Consider the following 19,045-nt stretch of genomic DNA (forward strand, 5'->3'; position numbering starts at 1 on the left):
CTTTGTGACAGTCTCTACTGTGAAAAGCAAAGCTGCAGTTCAAATGACATGTGGACACATGCTAGACTTCAGCCCTCACATTAGGGGCGAGTGATATGGAAAAAATGTAACATCACAATACTTCAAGGCATTTTTGGGATACTCAATGTGTATCATGATATTTAGTTTTTCTAAAATTTTATAAGTTGGAACATAGAAATAGAACCAGTAGTGCCACCTATAATAATAAATAATAATACTTATTATTATTATTATTATTATTACTATTATTATTATTATAAAACCTAGAATTACAATGATTTTTAGTCAGTGTTTCACAAACTGCACTTTACTAAATCCAATTAAACAGGCCTAATTATGTTTACTTTGTTATGAATCCAGCAGTGAGTAGCATCAGTCACCTATAAGTATGTTCAGAAAGCATAATGTGATATAATTTACCACCCCTATCTCATATACAAACATTTGTATTGATGACTATCATCTGCACACAACAAATTAAGGTCCAAAATGAAGTAAAGGCATTGGTCATTTCTGTCCTTGCTCATATAAGATTAATTCAGTGAAGGAGACATTTTATGGGAGATAACTGTAAAAATCTGTCACTACAGCTCAACGTTAATTGGTACAAATATGAATGAAAACAAAGCAACTTTACATTGCACATGCTGTTCATCAAAAGTATGGAAACACCCCTCTAGATGTATAACGCAAGCCTTCACACGTCACAGTTCTGGCATAGATACAGCACATAGGTTAGCCAAAGAATAAAAGAATGTTCATAGAAATATTCCCAAAATGCAAGTGTAGTTAACACAGAAAGAAATCCAGAACAGGTATATTCGTATTTCGTCAGTACTAAGGTAATATTAAGGTAAGGTCCTATTTTTAGCCGTATTAACATCTGAAACGGCAGATTATTCATTTAATCTAACGGTCATGCATCAGTCGATATACACAAACAAAAGCCATGTGTGGCTTCTCAATGGACAGTATGCACAGCAGTCTATGTTTACATGAGGCTTTATTGCTTATTGATGTATAGAAACCAACAAAGCAGCCTAACACTGGAAACAGGTAGAGAGCTAGAGAGAGTAGCATAAAACCATCCTCAAGTATTTCAATTAAATAACGACTCAAGTAGAGGTAAAGGTAGATAACAAGATACTCAAAAACTCCCCAAGAACTGAGTTCCCTATAGAGCTACAGTAAACCTCTCAGTATATATAGTATCTATCAGCAGAGAAACTACAGTTTGTTAGGTGCTGTTCTCTTTTTTGGATCCTTTTAGTACAAAGTAAAATGTTAAAGCTTAGACGTCAAAGACAAAGTCAGCAAAGCTGTTCACCGACCAACAGAACAGACAAAGCAAATTCCTCACAAATGTACTCAAATAGAAGTGGCAGTTATCTTCTGCGGATGCTCAAAATTGCATCCAAATTTTACCTGAGGAGATGGAACTGAGGAAAAGGAAACCACCTACCTGTGCTGAAACGTCCATCGGCGGTCAAACAAAAGAAGCTCACTAAAATATCACATTGGATTTGGCCAACTACAGACTGTGGGAAGTGATCGAGGTCTTCCCGACAGGAATAAAACTGAGACACGTCTTTATGTGGGTGCCTCTGAAAACAGTGATTTCCAGGAGGCTGATGTCTTCGGTGACCCGGTACTAAAGTGGGTCTTCTTGGGGGGGCGGGGGGGGTTCAGCCCTCGCGGACACACATGGCAGTATGTTTATCAGATTGGACTAACCCTATTCTCCAACCCAACTATGGTTTACAACCCATTCTGTTCACACAAAACATCCCAAACTGGAACTCAAGACAATAAAAGGCAACAAACGTGATTCGAAATGGTCCAGATGGGCAGGAAAATTCCCAATCTGGCAACTCTGCTCTGTTTAAGTGGGGGTGAAGCCGGGGACAACAACAACAGCAGAGGATTAAGGGGTTGGGGGGGGGCGTTTATGCCAAGAGCCTAGACGAACTACAGAACGACGATGATGGTGGTTATGTCAAAGATTCAGGCTAGTAGGTACCTTTTCAGACTCAGTCTCCCAGTTAAAGATGGATGTGATATTATTAACCACTAACTACGTTAATTATATCCCCATTTGTGCCATCAATCCGCGAGCCAATGTACGCTGTTCTGAAAATGGAGCCAAGGCTGATTTTGTCTTTTGAATTTTTCTGGTCCACCTTAAATGAAGCAGAATGTAAACGCTGCACCATTTAAGGTGGACCTGGAAATTCGAATAAGTAACTGTTAAGACAACTTCAGCTTCCTAAGAGAAGTTGGTGATGTCTAACCGAATGAGCGCGAGTTAAAAACAACTTCACCCAAAAAACTGACGTAAAATAGTTTTCTCTGTATTCAGATAGTGTTCGTTTGCTCATTTTAAGCCCGTTTCAACGCTTGGAGACCGTTTACACCGCTTGAAAAGAGGAGTAGAAGAGGTGAAAAGGAGGAAAAGATGAGGAGACGCCTCAGGATAACAAACCCAAAACAACACGACGCGAGTTCCCTGACGAGGCTGAAGTTGGCTTCCTATTCAGCAGCTTCTGGTTCGAATTGTCCCGTTCCACCTTAAGTGGTGCAGCAGGTCCAGACTCCAGAATGTAACTGCTGCACCATTTAAGGTGGAACGGGAAAATTAGAACAAGAAGCTGGCGCATTAGAAGCTGACTTCAGCTCCGTAGTTCCGTGTAGGTGTTTACTACGCGGGCAGTGTGAAATAAAACCCCTCAAATCTCACCAAAACACGGATTAAACGCGGCCTCCGGTCGACAGACAGCCCCTGCCCTGATTCCCGGTGGACAATAACCGAGTTTGTGGCTTTTATAACGCAGTGAAGAGCCGTTAGCCGCCGTGCTACCGACTCTCGCGGGTCCGCCGCTCTGGTTTAACGGATTTCGTGTCTGTCTTTTTCTCCTTACCTGCTCGCGGTCGCGGCGCGTGTTCCCGTTTCGTGGTTCGCTCGCGCTGTCGCGGGGCTCCGGCCGAACCGTCCGCTCTCTCGCGCTGCTGCGGCTGCTGCTGCTCGTGCTGAAGTGCTGGACAGCGGCAGCAGCAGCAGCTCCGCTTCATAACGGTTTAAACGGGAGGGGAGGGTGCTGCCTCCTAGAGCCACGGAGGAGAACTGCAGCTTTTAAAAGGTGCGGAGTGTGAGCTTCGGCTGGGTCCAGAACACATACTACACACTTAAAAAAGAGGGTTCTTCAAGGGTTCTTTAGTAAAAGGAATAGTTCTATTTAGAACCATGAGCTCTATATAGAAACATTTCATGCTTAAATGGTTCTTTGCTTGGTGAAAATGGTTCTTCAGCTTGATAGAGAATGTGTTGTATATGGTTCTGTAGAGAACCTTTTTGGAAAGGTTCTATATAGCACCAAAAAGGGTTATTCCATTGTTACGATGTCAAGCTGGTAACAATAGAAGAGCCTTTTTGATGCTATATAGAACCCTTTTCAAATTACCAAGCTTGATATTGCAACAGAACCAGTTTTGGTGCTACATAGAACCATTTAAAAAAATGTACTATATAGAACCATATACAGCACATTCTCCATCAATCTGAAGAACCATTTCACCAAGCAAGGACCATTTAAGCATGCAAATGGTTCTCTGAGTGTTTATGGTTCTATATAGAACCACTGTCTTTACAGAAGAACCCTTGAAGAACCAACATTTTAAGAGTGTAGAACCATTTTCATAAAGGTTCTGTATAGAACCATCTACAGCACATTATCCAACAATATGAAGAACGATTTTACCATGCAAAGAACCATTTAAGCATGCAAATGGTTCATTGAGTGTTTATGGTTCTATATAGAACCATTTTCTTTACTAAGGAACTCTTGAAGAACCAACATTTTTAAGAGTGTAGAACCATTTTCAAAAATGTTCTGTGTAGAACCATCTACAGCACATTCTCCATTAATATGAAGAACCATTTCACAATGCAAAGAACCATTTAAGCAAGCAAACTTATATATAGAACTCATGGTTCTAAATAGATCCACTGTCTTTAATGAAGAACCACCTTTTTAAGTGTAAATCATACTAAACAAGATGCAGAAGTAGCACAAAGCCATTAGTAATTCATTTATTAGTACAGCGTGTGTACGCCTTAATGATGAAGATGGTTCTTCAAGCGTTCTTTAGTAAAGAGAATGGTTCTACATAGAACCATGAACAACATAGGCATTAAAACGTGCAGAAGTGTAACTTATTTTCACTTTAAAAATCAACAAGCCCTGTAATTTGGGGTGCAAAAACTTTTGCACTAAGCCATGTGAAAATTAATTATTTGTTCTTTTTTAATGAGATCCATATAATATATACAGGGTAATATATACAGGATTTGTTGTTTATACTCTTTATGTATAGTTTAATATTTTAATGATTTCAGTATCAACACAAATACACACACACACATTATCTAAGCCACTGATCCTCCTGGGTTGCAGAGGGTGCTGGAGCCTATCCCAGCAGTCACTGGGCGAAAAGCTCAACAGAAATAAAAAGTACTAAATTGTTTCCCCATCCTCCCTCTACTCCACACAACATGGCTGCTTTTTTCTGCGATTCACCGGCGCCATCTGCTGGGAGAAAGAACTAAGTATTGGCAGAGAAAAGGAAATTTTGTTAAAGGTTGTTACCGATTTTTTAAAATTACTGCATATTTCACTCAATGGGATGTAAAAAGCCTCATTCAGAGTGGTTTGATGTGGTTCATTGCAGACTTGCAGACTCTGATTTCTTTACAGTGGTGGTGACAGGAACCAGGAGTCATTATGTCTACAACACAAATATTTAATAATTAATAATTAATAAAAAATTAATAATTTTATTCACTCTCCAAATCAACACGTGAACCTACACGTCTTTTACATTTTTACATGTTGATCATGATAAAACTGTGAAAAAAAATCTTTCTTTTTCTACCTATCTTTTCATTTTTCTTTGGGGACTATTTTTTGCCTTTCAACGTCCTGCATGTGCCCACCACCATGAAGTGGATTAAAAAATATATTTTTGGCCAAAACCTTATCTTAATAAAATATACTGTAAAACAATGTCTCGATTGTTTTATAACTATAATTCTATTTCATGTAACAACTTTCTGTGAGGGAGCTCTTAGACTCATTCAACTCATCAGATGTCTGGTTCCTAACACCACAACTTTAAATGTGTCGGTGACATCTTAAAAAAAATCTACACATAATCTACATATATATATATATATATATATATATATATATATATATATATATATATATATATATATATATATACACACACACACACACACACACACACATTACCACTGTTGGTAGACCCATATGACTGTACGCTTCGATACACCTGCAAATTCAGCGACTTCCTTCACACTGTGGCCTTTGGCTGCCCAAATGCAATCACTCCTTTCTGCCATTAACATCTGCTTTGCAACCCATGTTACACACATCAAACGAGACATTCACTGTACTGTACCACCTCTTCTCAATCTATGATTCCCGTCGCACGTCCAGAAGGTATTTATAGCCCGATCATCCTTGTGCAACAATACACACACACACACATATACACATATATATATATATATATATATATATATATACACACAAAAATGATTTTCGGTAACTGATTTAGACTTTTGACCCCTACTGAATATGTCTCAAGATGAAAGAATACTCATAAGCCGACTAACTAAAGCAAACTGTTTTTATTTAAAGGAGTAATCTTCAAAACATGGTTAGCCGATTTTGCACCACAGTAATAACCTGAGAATTGAAACGCTCGATGAAATAAAACTGCCACAGCGCATTTTCATACCTTTTTGTAACAATCAAACATGATACGAAGGCACAGAACTTTTAATCTCTCTTAAATGACTTTCTGAGTAAGGATAAAGTATCGCTCCTGCAGAACAGCAAAATGAGAAGAAGGCAAAAGACAGCAGGTTAAATAGTGAGGTACATCAGGCCATGACAGGCTGCTCTGTGTTCAGTACACTAGATGCTAGCTGAAAGGAAAGATGAAGTAATCTGAAGCTAAATGTTAATAATAAGCAGCGGTTTTGATATTGGCGCTGTGTCAAGCATTAGCTTCTTTAAAATCAATGGTTCAGCTGAAAAATCTAATTTACACAATGAACCCCTTATCCCAAATGGTAAATTAGCCAAGATATGTTTTGTGAAGTTTGCTTCTTTACTACTGCACTAGAGCTACGACGCTAATGTAGCTGACAAGTAACATTAGCCTAGCCACCAGTTACTAAAATGTAAACTTGATGTCTAGATCATCACATACTTTTCTCAAACTGTGTTAGGATGTTAAGTCTTCTCAAATAGACTTGCTTGTCTGGCTTCTGACACTCTATGACATACTGCAGTATGTGGCAGAGCTAAACACTGTAGTAGCAGATATTAGTACACAGTACGTCCAAAAGCTTGTAGACGTCTGCTCATTCAACATTTTTTCCAAAATCAAGAGCATTTATAAGCAAGCCAGTAACAGCTTCTACTCTACTGGGAAGGCTTTACACTAGATGTTGGAGCATTTGCTGTGAGGATTTGCTTGCATTCATTAATGGTGGATGATTACTTCTGGATCATTCATCCCAAAAGTATTAGATGGAGAGCATTCAGAGAACACAGTTCCACTGCTGCAGTCCAATGCTGGGGGGCTTTATACCTATCAGGAACATGTCTGGCATCGGGCATGGTGACCATTCTATTGGCAATGCTTTTCTATGGAGATTACACAAGCTATGTGTGCGGCATTGAAACCCTGCACCAGCAATGGGAGCACTTAGAATGAAGGGATGCCTGGATCCTTTTGGACCTACAGTGTAGTCTCAGCTTTAGATGCTCCGTCCACAAAGGTACACAGACTGTCTGATATTTTCTGTATGCTAAGATGTGCACAACTATCAGAATGTCAGTTCCTCGTTTGCTGACACATAGCACATAGTTCTGTTTTTCTTGTAGCACCACTTCAATTATCGTCAAATACTGTCGTCTGGGATTGGCCAAACTGCACATCAATCAAGAAATGCTTTCCTGTCACAGCAGGAGGTTCCTGGCCACGCTGAGTGACAACAGCATATAGTGTCTCACACAGCGTAAAAAAACTACATAAGAAACAAAGTGTGTGATTATTTAGTTCAGACTGCACAATGCTAAATTCATGGCTATAAGCTTTCATTATTTGTTAGCTATATTAGTTTTATAGCTATTAGCCTTTTTATGAAGTGCAAAAGTAAAACAAACTATGGACACCAAACAAATCTTGGCTGATTGAGTACATTTCGGCTAAGGTGGGAAAAGTGTAAAACTGATTTTCACCCCAATCATGACTTTACATAACTGCCAAATTATGCTGTTTTCAAGCTAAGTTCCTAAAGCTATCATAACAGGTCATTGTAAAGTGTTATGTACAGCAAGCAATCCGATGCTTTTGGGAAATTAGGCCCTGTCAGATTAACTTTGTGCTGAATTTACTTCCAAAAATGTACATACAAAAAGATTTCTATGTAGAACTTGTTTGAAGAAGCATTGTTGCAAGGCATGTTGTAGCTAGGTAGCATACATTTTGTAGTTTAGAATTTGTGACAATTTAAAACTCTGCACAGCCACCATGGGGGTTGTATTCATATTCGTATGGATGAGGCAATGTACATTAGCATTAGTGTGTGATTGTATCGTGTATTGATGATAGGGATGATTACGGGATGTAGTTGTGAGGGAGAGTGTTATTTCTTGGCCATTAGTTTCAGTCATTAGAGAGGATGCTGCTGGCTGTAACTGTGGGAGGGATGACCCTGAGTGACCGCTTGAGTGGCCTGCTCAGGAACCAGGCTGGGGTCCGTCAGGATGGACGTGGAGGTACTGAGCAGACGGAGTGAACTCAGAACGGCTGAGATAAAAAGAGAGAGAAAATAAAAATAAATAAATTAGTTAAAAATTTTATTCAAAAAAGCTGTTTCACATTTTAATGTCACTACCAAAACACAAATAGGTTTGGTCCATAGACGGAGCCTTATTTTAGCTTATTTTAGCCACACCCCTGTATTTTAGAGCAGTAAGTGAGACTGCGTCCCTGTTCCTCAGGGACAAACAATTAGCAGTTAAATTCCACTGTTTTGCAGTAAATGTGTTTCAAAGTCTGAAAATCAGCATGTAACAAAGAACTGTCACTACTGAAAAACATACTTTCTGCAATTAAGTAAACTTTCTTTGTGTTTTAATGAAAAATATTATGGTTTTATGTATGTAAAACTGTTCAAAGCTGTTTTTGCTAGTGAAGTATGGACAGTGTTTTTGAGTCAAACTCAAAATGAGCTAAAATTGTCACTTCCAAAACCAATTCGGTAGAATGATCCACTTAGAATGCTCGTATTTTAAAAAAGTGGTGATCAAATCACAAGACAGTTAATTTGACAAAAATCTGTGAATAGATGAATATATTATTTATCATTTAACCCTTGTGTGGTGTTCATGTTTTTGTTACTCTGTGGGTCTAGTGGACCCACCGCATTTTTGTTTTTGTAAATCAATAAATTAAATTGTTTTTTTGGCTTCCTGCAAACTGACCAAATGTTCCCAACCTTTTGCAACATGTGGCCCACATAACTGACCACGAAAGCTAACTAAGTTTAAGACTAATAAGGTTTGCCTATTAAAATTTCACTGGACAGTATAATAATGCAATATAATAATAAAAATTCTATTTGTAGCCTTTTATCCATGATGGACGAATTTCACACAATCGAAAAGAGAAACGTTTCACATTGCACTGCAGTGAAAACATAAACGTATCTAGCTTGGTATACTGGTTGCATCTGTCATGCATTTTGCCAGAGCAATCAGCAGCTTGATTAAATATAAAGCAAATTTAGTTGCTTTATATTTATATGCTTTATATTTATATGTAAATATTTAGCACAACAATAGTTTTGTCATTTGTCAATTGTCAAATTACTGGTACGGTTAAATGTCTTTATAATGTAATGAAGTTTTGCAATAAAAAAAGGCTGTCAGCAGCTCCCTAGCAGAACTAGCACAGCCCACTGGAGGACGCGGCCACAGGCTAAAAACCGTTAGTATAGATAATAAGCATCATATTTAAATCACTGTATATGACTATGGCATGCTCCAGCCCCCTGGGCCCCGATGTTGGACGAGGGAGCCAGCAGGACGGCGGGGGAAGAACCGCGAGTGAGTGGAGGATGGAGCGCAAAGCAAGAGCTCCACCGAGGGACGCGAGTGACAGCGGGAGGAGGAAGACAATGATGCCCGCCACGAGAGGCACAAAGGCAGGGATCGAGTCTTGAACGCTGCCACCTGGGCCCTGCTCCTGTTCCACAGCGCGGCCGCCATCGGAGCCCCCGGGAACGGCCGCACACCGCAATGACTATCTACAACAAAACTGGTTTTATGTTCTTGATAACAGGGATATTGTACTCACTGGGTCTGAGGGCGGGCAGGGAGCAGTGCTGGTCCAGCCAGCTGAGGGTTGTACGGCACAGGTCCTCCACACTGGCTGTGGACACCATACTGTTATAGGACTCAAACAGAGGCTCCATAATCACACTGAACTAGCACCGGCAGTTCAGGAACATACTCAGAAACTGAAGCACAAACTGAAATACACATGAACACAGCCTAGAATATAGCCAGATAAATTCAACTATACACACTATTATCTACGATCTATGCCATATGTATATGTACATGCATCTGAAATAATATGTTCTATAACTTATATCCTAAACCTAATGTGCCTTTTAAGAGTCCTTTAAAAATTTAACATGGAGCTTTGTAAAAAAAATAATAATAATAATAACCTTGAGCAAAATCATAATCATTTTGTTGGATCTAAGGTAGGCTAGCTCAACAAAGTTCTGAAAACCAAGGATACAATCCAGAACTTCCAGTTCTGCAGCGTCTGAGCCCGGACATATTCTCTGAACTTCTCCCTCATGTGGTCAAAGCGCTGACGGGTGATGGGAACGCCTGTAGCAGGGAGCTGTTGCTGACACACACTGTATCCAAGAGAACATTGGATTAGAATGTAAGATTAGATTAGACTGTAAGTAGAAACACAGGTAAACACACAGGGACAAACATGCATGTTAAAACTATTTTAAACTACTCTGCATAAATTTTGGGGATCTGGAGGTGTGGAAACGGGCACGCAATGTGCAGATGAACATTTTGTAACATAGGTTGTCCTTCGGCCCCCAACAAGCAGATGAATCTGATGATTGTGAGCATGCCTAAAGAGTATTTCATGGGAACTCAATCAAAACTTGCTGAAACTTGCTGTGACTAAATTATGTACTATTGTCATTATATCTAATTATTGGTTACACACATCAGTAGAGGTTGAGAATGGACCACCACTCCATACAAAAGCATCTCTGTGGTAAAAAAACTGACCATCAGTGAAGGGCTAATGGCCAACACAAGCTGTGCATCATCAGCTGGGTTACAGTCTCCTACAGAAGGCTGGATACATGCTGCTTGTGCCTGTTAAATGCTCTGTATATTACTGCTATCTCAGCTACACATTATGTGTTAGGAACAAAAGAGGGAAAACATTCTTAAGAACGGTTACTGCAACATTAAAAACTGTAATTTCGGACAGTTTCTGTTGGTCCATTCATAGACATGATTTGTATTTTGATAACCACCACCTACTGGCTTCCTTCAATTATTAGCATTGTTAGCATGTTAGGAGGAGAGGAGTTTTCGCACTTGATGGCAGAGTTGAGCACCAAGATCTCATCTCGGAGTCTCTGCGCCTCCTCATGGAGCTGCGCTCTCTCCTGCTGCATCTTACTGATGTACTCCGCTGTCTTCTGCAGAGTGGTAGCTTTACTGATCTGAGAGAGAGAGAGAGAGAGAGAGAGAGAGATCACAAAACGGACTTAGCAAGAATCAAAGGGGAATTCAACAGATGACCACGTAACCTTAGGTTCATGTGCAGCTGTTTGAGAGTGTCTCATTCTGATGGAGAGTATACAAGCTGTGTGTGTTCAATTGAACGCCTGTGTCAGCAAAGAGCACCTTAAAGTAATTGAATTCACTAATTAGAAGCAGTGTCTGGATACTTTTTGGATATATAGTGTACACAGTTGTAGTACCTTAATGCTGGGCTGAGAGCTGAGTGTTGTCACCAGGCTGTGTAAGGTGTCAAATCCCAATTTGATATTAAACCTCCTCTTCTGCTCAGCAGATATGTGCGTGATTCGTCGTGTATCTGTCTGTAATAGAGAACAATATGAAGATCATTCTTATCAAATGGAGTGCAAATATGTGTGTTGTGTGCTTATTAAATGTGTCAAAGTTAAAGCATTTTCCTAGTTTGACCGTTTGAACCGAGTTACAGCAGTAACACACTACACACTATTTCTGTGACTGTGGCCCTCTTGTTCAAATACAGCTTTTAAAAGTCCCATTGATGACCCTCTTGATAAAAGTTAATTCCACACAGCACACATTTCCAGCTTGTGTCAGTCCATTTCAGATGAGCTTTAGCCCAGAGAAGTCGACAGCGGATACTGTTGATATATAGCTTGCACTTTGCATAGTCTTAACCTGCATTTGTAGATGCAGCGACAAACTGTGTTTACTGACAAGAGTTTTCTGAAGTATTCCCAAGCCCAGCTGGCTACATTATCTACACATGCATGCCAGTTTTAATGCAGTGCTGTCTGAGTGATCGAAGGTCACAGACATTCAATGTTGATTTTCCTTGCCTTTTTATGCACACAGATGGTAAAATCCCTAAATTCTATGCCATCAGGTATTGACAAACGTTCTTAAATTGCTGTATTACTTACTAGCGCAGTTTTTCACAATGTAGCAAACTTCAACCCATCCTTGTTCATAAACAACTGAGCCCTTCGTGAATGCTGCTTTTATACTAAATTATGATAGTAATATCTGTTACCTATTCACCCGTTTACTTGTGGAAATGTCCAAGACAAGCGTTTCTGATCATTCCACAATATTCCCAGTCTTACATTGCCCTGTTCCAATTTTTTGGAATGTGTCAAGGTATCAAATTAACTAATTAGGAATTAGCGTATATTTACAAAAATCAATACAGTGGATAAAGTAAAATATCAAATATCTCTATTTTGTGCTGTTGCCAATAAAATACAAGTGGAACTGTTTTCTGTTTTCATTTGCATTATTTGCATTCCAATTTTTTTGGAATTGGGTTTATAGAGCAAACAAGATAAACGCTTACCCTATTAGGCTCTGTCTTAGCTACTCCAGGTAAGGTGTGTGAAGACTCCAAGCTTTTCTCAGAAGGATTGGTTGGGGACGTTGGGCCGAAGTTTCCTGAAAAGCTCACTGAAAATCAAGTGGAAGAAATTCTATTCACAGAATTCTAAATAATAAAATAAAGGCCTATTCCCCAAGTTTGATTCTTGGCATTTTTAACATAGAGGAACCTCCACATCAGGTCCAATGCTTTAAGGAAGGAGAAACGACCTTGAGTAGTAGCAACAATGACTTTATCATTTTTTTTAAAGCACTATACCTAAAAATGGCACACATGCTCCATCAGTTTCATACTCAATTGTTCATTTTTGTTGGTGTGAATAGGCCTTAGACTTCTCGTCTACACACGCTGAGTTTTTTGTTGTTTTGCATGTTTACTGGCAAATTATGTAATGATTTGAGAAGTAGAAATAAGCTCAAGCTTGAATTGGTTGTCGATCTAGTCTGGCCTCAGGGAATCATCATGAGTTAAGCCCTTAAAAGTTAAGCATTGTACGAGTAATTATGTGTCACTCATAGCGCGTTGAAATGAGAAATTGCTTAATCAATACCATATTTGGATTCTTAAGGAGAAGAGGAGTTTATTATGATTTAACTTTAATGTGTTTTTTGCCATTGAAAAAACACAATAAATGTACAGACTCAAATTTGTGGATACAGCATAGCAAAATGTCTATAATAACTCAAGATATCAAAAAGTGAAAGACAACCTAGTGTACCTGTTAGGCTGTTAGTCCTCTCTGGGGTGTGGATTTGAATGGGCGAGAGTTTCTCGGTCTTGGGGATGAGGAGCGGGGGCCTCTGGGTGAGGAGAGAGGAGACGGTGGAGCTCTGGGCAGAGCTAGTCTGGGGAAGTATTGGCGTCTGCAGCGGAGCCAATGGCAGAATCTCCGCAGGGGGCCACGTAGGAGGCTGGCATGCCTGTGACTCTCCACGACCTGCTGACATGCTGCTGGTGGACTGCTAATCATGAAAAGAAGCACCCTGTTACCTCTGCGGTTTCTTAGAATAATTTAAACTGGGCATTTACACAATATAGCATTGTGTTTGAAGCAAAATGAGGGTGAGGACTAAGCTATTATCTGTGTTTGGTGACCTTATAATCAGGGATAAAAAAGGCACATGGACTTCAACTGTTATAAAATGTTATTTAAAAATATGGTTAACCATTTAATGGTTTTATTATTCAATTCTGGGTCATTTTCATAGAATTATGGCTAGTAAATGACTTTGCTGTCCACAACATGCTGGCTCATTTCTGCAGTACCTGAAAGGCGTGTAATGATTTAATGTTTAAATGTGCAGCTTTTGGAACTGGAAAATAGCTGGTTTGGTTATTCTGCCTCGCTTATCAAAAGCTGTTTGAAGTAGCGAGATCAAACTGTGGTAGATCAAACTGTGACAGAGTGCCAACATTTGTCAATGCGAGGATCAAATACCCATGCTAATACCTCAAATATGCTCACTCATTTGTAAGGACATCACCCAAATGTGTCAGCTACCGGGGCATAGGGAAAATGTAAAGCTACAGTTATTCAGCTTCTTATTTGAATTTCCCATTCCACCTTAGATTTAGCAGAAACAATATTTTGCTACTATATCCTGCTTACAATTTCAGTTATTAGGCACTGGAATTAAGAGCACTTACTGCTGAGCTGGGAGAAGTTGGTCTGTGGCCCTTTGACCCAACAAATTGAGCGTCAAAACCCAACGTCGGTTTTCCTAAACCAAATTGAGGATAAACAGTGACACTTGCAGCACTGAGATAAACAGTGAAGAAGAAAAATGAATGGATGAAGTGAAATATGTTGTCTCCTGAACATACGCTCTTGAGAGCCAGAGGACAGGAGCTTGGCCAGGCAGCTGGTTTGTGCAGGCGGGGTTGCAGATGTAGCTACTGTCGTGGGAAACCCTTTAGCCCTTCCAGTCTTTTGTTTGTGTTTCCCTCTGCCCATCTGCTGTGGCATAGAGAAGCAGTGGGCACTGCCAGGCGAGGGCATGGCTGCCGGAGGCAGGGCCACGGTCATCGGCTGGTAACCCAAAGAGACACACGCGCTTTGGGTCAGCATGTCGGGCAGGCTGGGGTAGCCTTGGCCCTGTTGGGGATCTTGTGGCAGGACGTTTATGGCAGACCCCGTGTGGGTGATGACGGTAGATGTGACAGCAACGCTGGCACCTGAATGGCTGGATGATGGGTGTCTATATCTCAGGCAACTGGCTGGGTACAGGTAAGGGTTCTCCTGTGACATGGAGGTGGAGGACATGTGTGAGGTTGCCACGGCAACACCAGGGCCACTGAAGGACTGCTGCTGCCCATATGAGTCTATGTGGGGAGGGAGGGCGAGAGAGTGAGGGAACTGGTTGGGGGGGCCGTACTCCGAATGACCCTTGAACTTGGGCTCGGTCAAGTTCATGCCACTGGTATCGAAGGTCATGTCAGTGGTCAAAGGCTGCTGTAAGTAACCAGGGCTTGGTAAGCTGACTGCCGTGGAGGGTTGTGACAAACTCTCAGCTGTGGGCTGTGGAAACAGACATTACTTATCGTACTAAAATTATTATAACCCACAGATTATTGCATAGTAATAACCCTTTATCACATGCTGTCTTTAAAATTATTACTATCAACAGGTAGAGATATCAACATGTCTCGAATTACATGTTAAACTAGAAAAGATGAGCTTGAGCTGACATTATGTGTTATGTGGCACACTATGTAAGCTCCCAGGCCTAATTTACAGTACACTTGTATTGTTTACCAGCTACATCACAGCAAATATAATCAGTCATTTTTTCTACATATATTTCTTCAACATACATGGTTTCTACATTTTCTTCATGCAGTACTGTGCAAAAGTCAGATGACAACCTATATTTAATTAAGTTTTAGTCAAAACGGCCATTAAACAGAAGTTCTTAAGAACTATGTCTGAGAAGATTAGATATAAGGTAATCCACTTACATAAGGAAGAGACAAGTTAGAGGAAAAAAGAGAAAAAAAAGCAGTTTATGAAATGAATGTGATTTGAAAAGTTGAAATAAGCTTAAGCCTGTAGATCTAGTCTAGTTTAAATGTTAGAGTAAAAAAGAGAAAAAAAGGAGTTTATGAAACTGGATTTCAAAAAATGATTAACAGAAACAAAGAAAATGGGACTCCTAACATTCATGTAAAACCTGAATTGCGAGAAGCAGAAGATGCAACCAACTAAAAGTGAACTTTGGAGGTGTGTAAAAACATCCCTGCAGATTTCTTTGAACAACTGAAAGCAAGTCTCCTGAAAAGAACAGAAGCTGTAATAAAGATAAAAGATGGACACACTAAATACTAAAAAAAGTTTTCTGCTTTTTTGCTTGATGCTGCAAGCAAAAAACCTGTACTTAATGGCTGTGTTGACTAGAAAATAAATAAATGAAGGGTGTTTTTTGATTTTTGCACATTAATGTATGTTTGGTTCTGTACATTCGTATTGTTTTTGCAGGAGATGTGAAAAAAGAGGAAGTGAAAAAGAGTAAGATATCACTGTATATATAGTATATGTAGTATATAAAGGTGTGTACATGTGGTTTTAACATGGTTTTATGACAAAATATTGTAGAGACTTTTTTTGTGTTTGCTTTTGCGCAGTTTGTATTTTTGTATACGTCTGAGCAGTGTGTGCTGTTTACCTGTGTAAGCTGAGGCCCTGTGTGCATCAGAGCCGTACTGCCCACAGTGGAGGGGCTAGAGGAGAATGGGGCACTGGACGAATTCTCAAAGAAGCCACAATCAGCATAGCAACTCTGCTCCAGAGACTGCCCACGATAACTCACAAAGATGTCTGCAACAAGCACAATGAATGTAGTCAGTTCAGGCTCAATCAATACACAGCTGAAAGTCAATGATGTCAGCTTCAACAACATGCAGACATATGCATGGTTTCCACTGGGCATGAGGTGACAATCCCCCACCCCTTCAACACCCACTTTCAAAGTTAGCCATAGGTTCTTGGGGAAATCGCTAAAATAGGTAAGGTGTGTGCTGAGCCATCATAATCTGGATGATAATATCATATATACTGGATGATAATATCATATACACTGTTTTTCATTGCAAGGACTCAAATGATAACATTAATTCTAAAGGCAATTTAACATCAAACTACTTCGACTTTGTTTGCATCTCAATCACTGAATTATTCCTAAATTTAGAAAAATCAATGGAATTTCCCTTCAAGGGGAGTGTCTGTTCATGTTTATGAAAACTCGGCAGGGCCACAAAAAAACAGCGTTTAGAAGAAACTTTGACCCTTATGACAAAACTATGCCAGTATAGAGAGTATACTGTCCACTTTATTGGAAACACCCATCTGTAGTTCATCTGTTATTAGTCACTATTTTCCTACCCCATTCATCACTGGTCAGTGTCTGACCATAGGGCTGCTCTTGTCCAGATATTATTTGGGTGGCGTAACCCTTCCTAGCACGGCAGAGACACTGACATGGCAGTGGCATGGTCAAGCACCGAAAAATATCCAACCAAGAGCAGCTCTGTGGTCAGAAATTGGCAAATGATGATAGTTTAGAGGATGGCTAACACAAACTACACCTCATCAGATGTTTTGTGACATGCAGTTGATTTAAATAACTTACAGGCCTAGACTAATGATGGATAGTCGAACAGAGATAAAAAGCAGCCTATGCTGTCCTATAGTAACCTCTTACCCACTCGCTGTCTATTTTTCACTCTTCCTGTGGTAGCACCCATAAGACCTTAAGATGGCCATTCATTGTTTACCACATCCCCTTCAGCTTCCACATTTCACTGCTGATCCCTTCTTTAGCTGATCCCTGACCTATGTATAACCTTCCCTGTGATCTTTTACATGTAGACAAGACTACAGGCCAACGAAGATGACCCTAAAATATACAAAAGAGATGCAGCAAGATAAAACTTCACTTCCACATCAAACACTGATCAGACCTGCTTTGAAAAAGATTTTTGATGAGTAAGTGTCCTTGCAAGAGAAAGTGAACTTCTGCACTTCCTTAAATACAACCCATTCTACAGGATATACACATTGCTCACTAAGGAAACCATTCTACATGCACACATATTAACACACATATGAAACTGATAATCCCAATCCATCCAGTTATTACAAATAATTTCAAAACTGCAGAAATACCAAGGTGTTTTTTTAATTAACCACATGCCAAAACCTTTCATTTTGATACATTTTCTGTGAAAGCGAGTGAAATTATACAAATTACTGTAGCGTTAAGTGCCTTTCAACAGTTTGCAATCTTATAATTTTATTTTGGGCCACTACTTTTGAACAAAGCTGCTGCTTTAAATACAATGGTTGCTAATGCAGGTCTTGCAAATGCAGTTGTGACTTAAAAGAGAACTGATAAGAAGGACTATCGCTGCTATGTATTTACATCCACACAGTAATCTTATCTGTGTAGTACGCTAAGGCTTTTCTTAGAGCTTAACTCAAAATATTCTCAAAGCAAATGATGAATTAAAGTAAACTGGAACATGCAGCTACAGTCATATATTTCATCTAACATTCATGCTTTCATTGAAATTAAGCTTTTTTAAGGAATTGTCCTAAATCCACATTTTACTTGGCCGAAGGACAAAATCATTGGTATCATCAAGAGATCAGCTGGAGTGCTAACGTTTTTTAAAAGTAAATTAAATTACAGAATCTACATTATTTTGCTAACATTACCCTTAACTGAGTCCTGGTTCTTAACTCTATATAAAATTGATGTTCCAGAAAAAGCACATCTATAACATATTGTGTGAGCATGCCATGTGATTTGGTGGTAACATAGCTACTTCTCAGCCAAACTGGGGTGTGCATAGCACAACACAAAACACCCCGTAGATGATGAGTTTACTTGTCCGACACAAACTTTCACTTGTCATGGAAAAGCGGACAAGCTTTAATGTCAAGCCCTGCATGTGTTTTTGCAAAGTACCTAAACTACAAAAGATTGATATTAGCTTAGACTGATCAAGGGTGAAGAGAACTAAGGTTAAAGTTCCATTGTGCTCCTTACTTATGACCTACTGCAAACCTTTTGTCAGATCAGCATAAAAAGGCAACTATTACCATCTTAACTGTATAAAGCAATACTTGCTGTACCATTTCCACAAAAAAAGTGATGCACTGAATTTACTTGATTCAACTACGTGGCAAAACAGTGCTGAGCTACTGAGAGAGCAAGTTATTAGGCTCATTTCTCCATACAGTCTATGATAAACTATGAGCCTATATTTGCCTTTCTGCTGTTACATGCTGTAAAGTGATGTAGAAAAACGTGGGTGCTGTTTTGATCCATGCAGGAACTTTGTTTGAGATTTTGAAACAGTGGATTTTCTTGGTACTGGTCTCTCTTACAGTAAGAAACTCGGTCTGACGAATACACATGCAATTTTTGCCAAAAAGTGTTTTATCTAGTAACTAGTATTTATATCTTTGTAGTAAAGTTTAGAATTGAAAGATTGTTTAGCCTTTAAAAAAGACAGATTACTCAAATATTTGTCAAAATAAATATAATCAACTCATATAATCAACAGCAACAACACTGTAAAATATACCACACTAACACAATTATTGACAAAATTAAGTAAACTGAAAGTCAAAACTGTGGTGACATAATATGTTCTATTCATGCGAGTAAATTCAGTGCATTATGTTTTTCAGTGTACGGAGCATTTGTTCCCTGCAATACTGGACTAAAGATGA

At 39.4% G+C, this 19,045-nt stretch overlaps 1 protein-coding gene across 3 annotated transcripts in view; it reads right to left on the reverse strand.

Annotated features, from left to right (window-relative positions):
- Positions 1-5,716: 5,716 nt before the first annotated feature.
- Positions 5,717-19,045, reverse strand: part of LOC118814760 (carbohydrate-responsive element-binding protein) — a 38,549-nt gene continuing 25,220 nt past the window's right edge. For 2 of the 3 annotated variants that reach the window (XM_036580518.1, XM_036580516.1), the window contains exons 8-17: positions 15,972-16,123; positions 14,134-14,827; positions 13,957-14,030; positions 13,028-13,271; positions 12,271-12,377; positions 11,159-11,278; positions 10,770-10,897; positions 9,931-10,054; positions 9,478-9,607; positions 5,717-7,926 (exon numbers count right to left, since the gene is read on the reverse strand). In XM_036580518.1, coding sequence (XP_036436411.1) covers positions 7,790-7,926; positions 9,478-9,607; positions 9,931-10,054; positions 10,770-10,897; positions 11,159-11,278; positions 12,271-12,377; positions 13,028-13,271; positions 13,957-14,030; positions 14,134-14,827; positions 15,972-16,123 — 1,910 coding nt within the window. In that variant the 3' untranslated portion in view covers positions 5,717-7,789. The remainder of the gene's footprint in view (positions 7,927-9,477; positions 9,608-9,930; positions 10,055-10,769; positions 10,898-11,158; positions 11,279-12,270; positions 12,378-13,027; positions 13,272-13,956; positions 14,031-14,133; positions 14,828-15,971; positions 16,124-19,045) is intronic. The other variant, XM_036580517.1, reaches the window with a different exon arrangement.

This window comes from Colossoma macropomum, unplaced genomic scaffold (genome assembly GCF_904425465.1).
Source record: "Colossoma macropomum unplaced genomic scaffold, Colossoma_macropomum, whole genome shotgun sequence".
Lineage (NCBI taxonomy): Eukaryota > Metazoa > Chordata > Actinopteri > Characiformes > Serrasalmidae > Colossoma > Colossoma macropomum.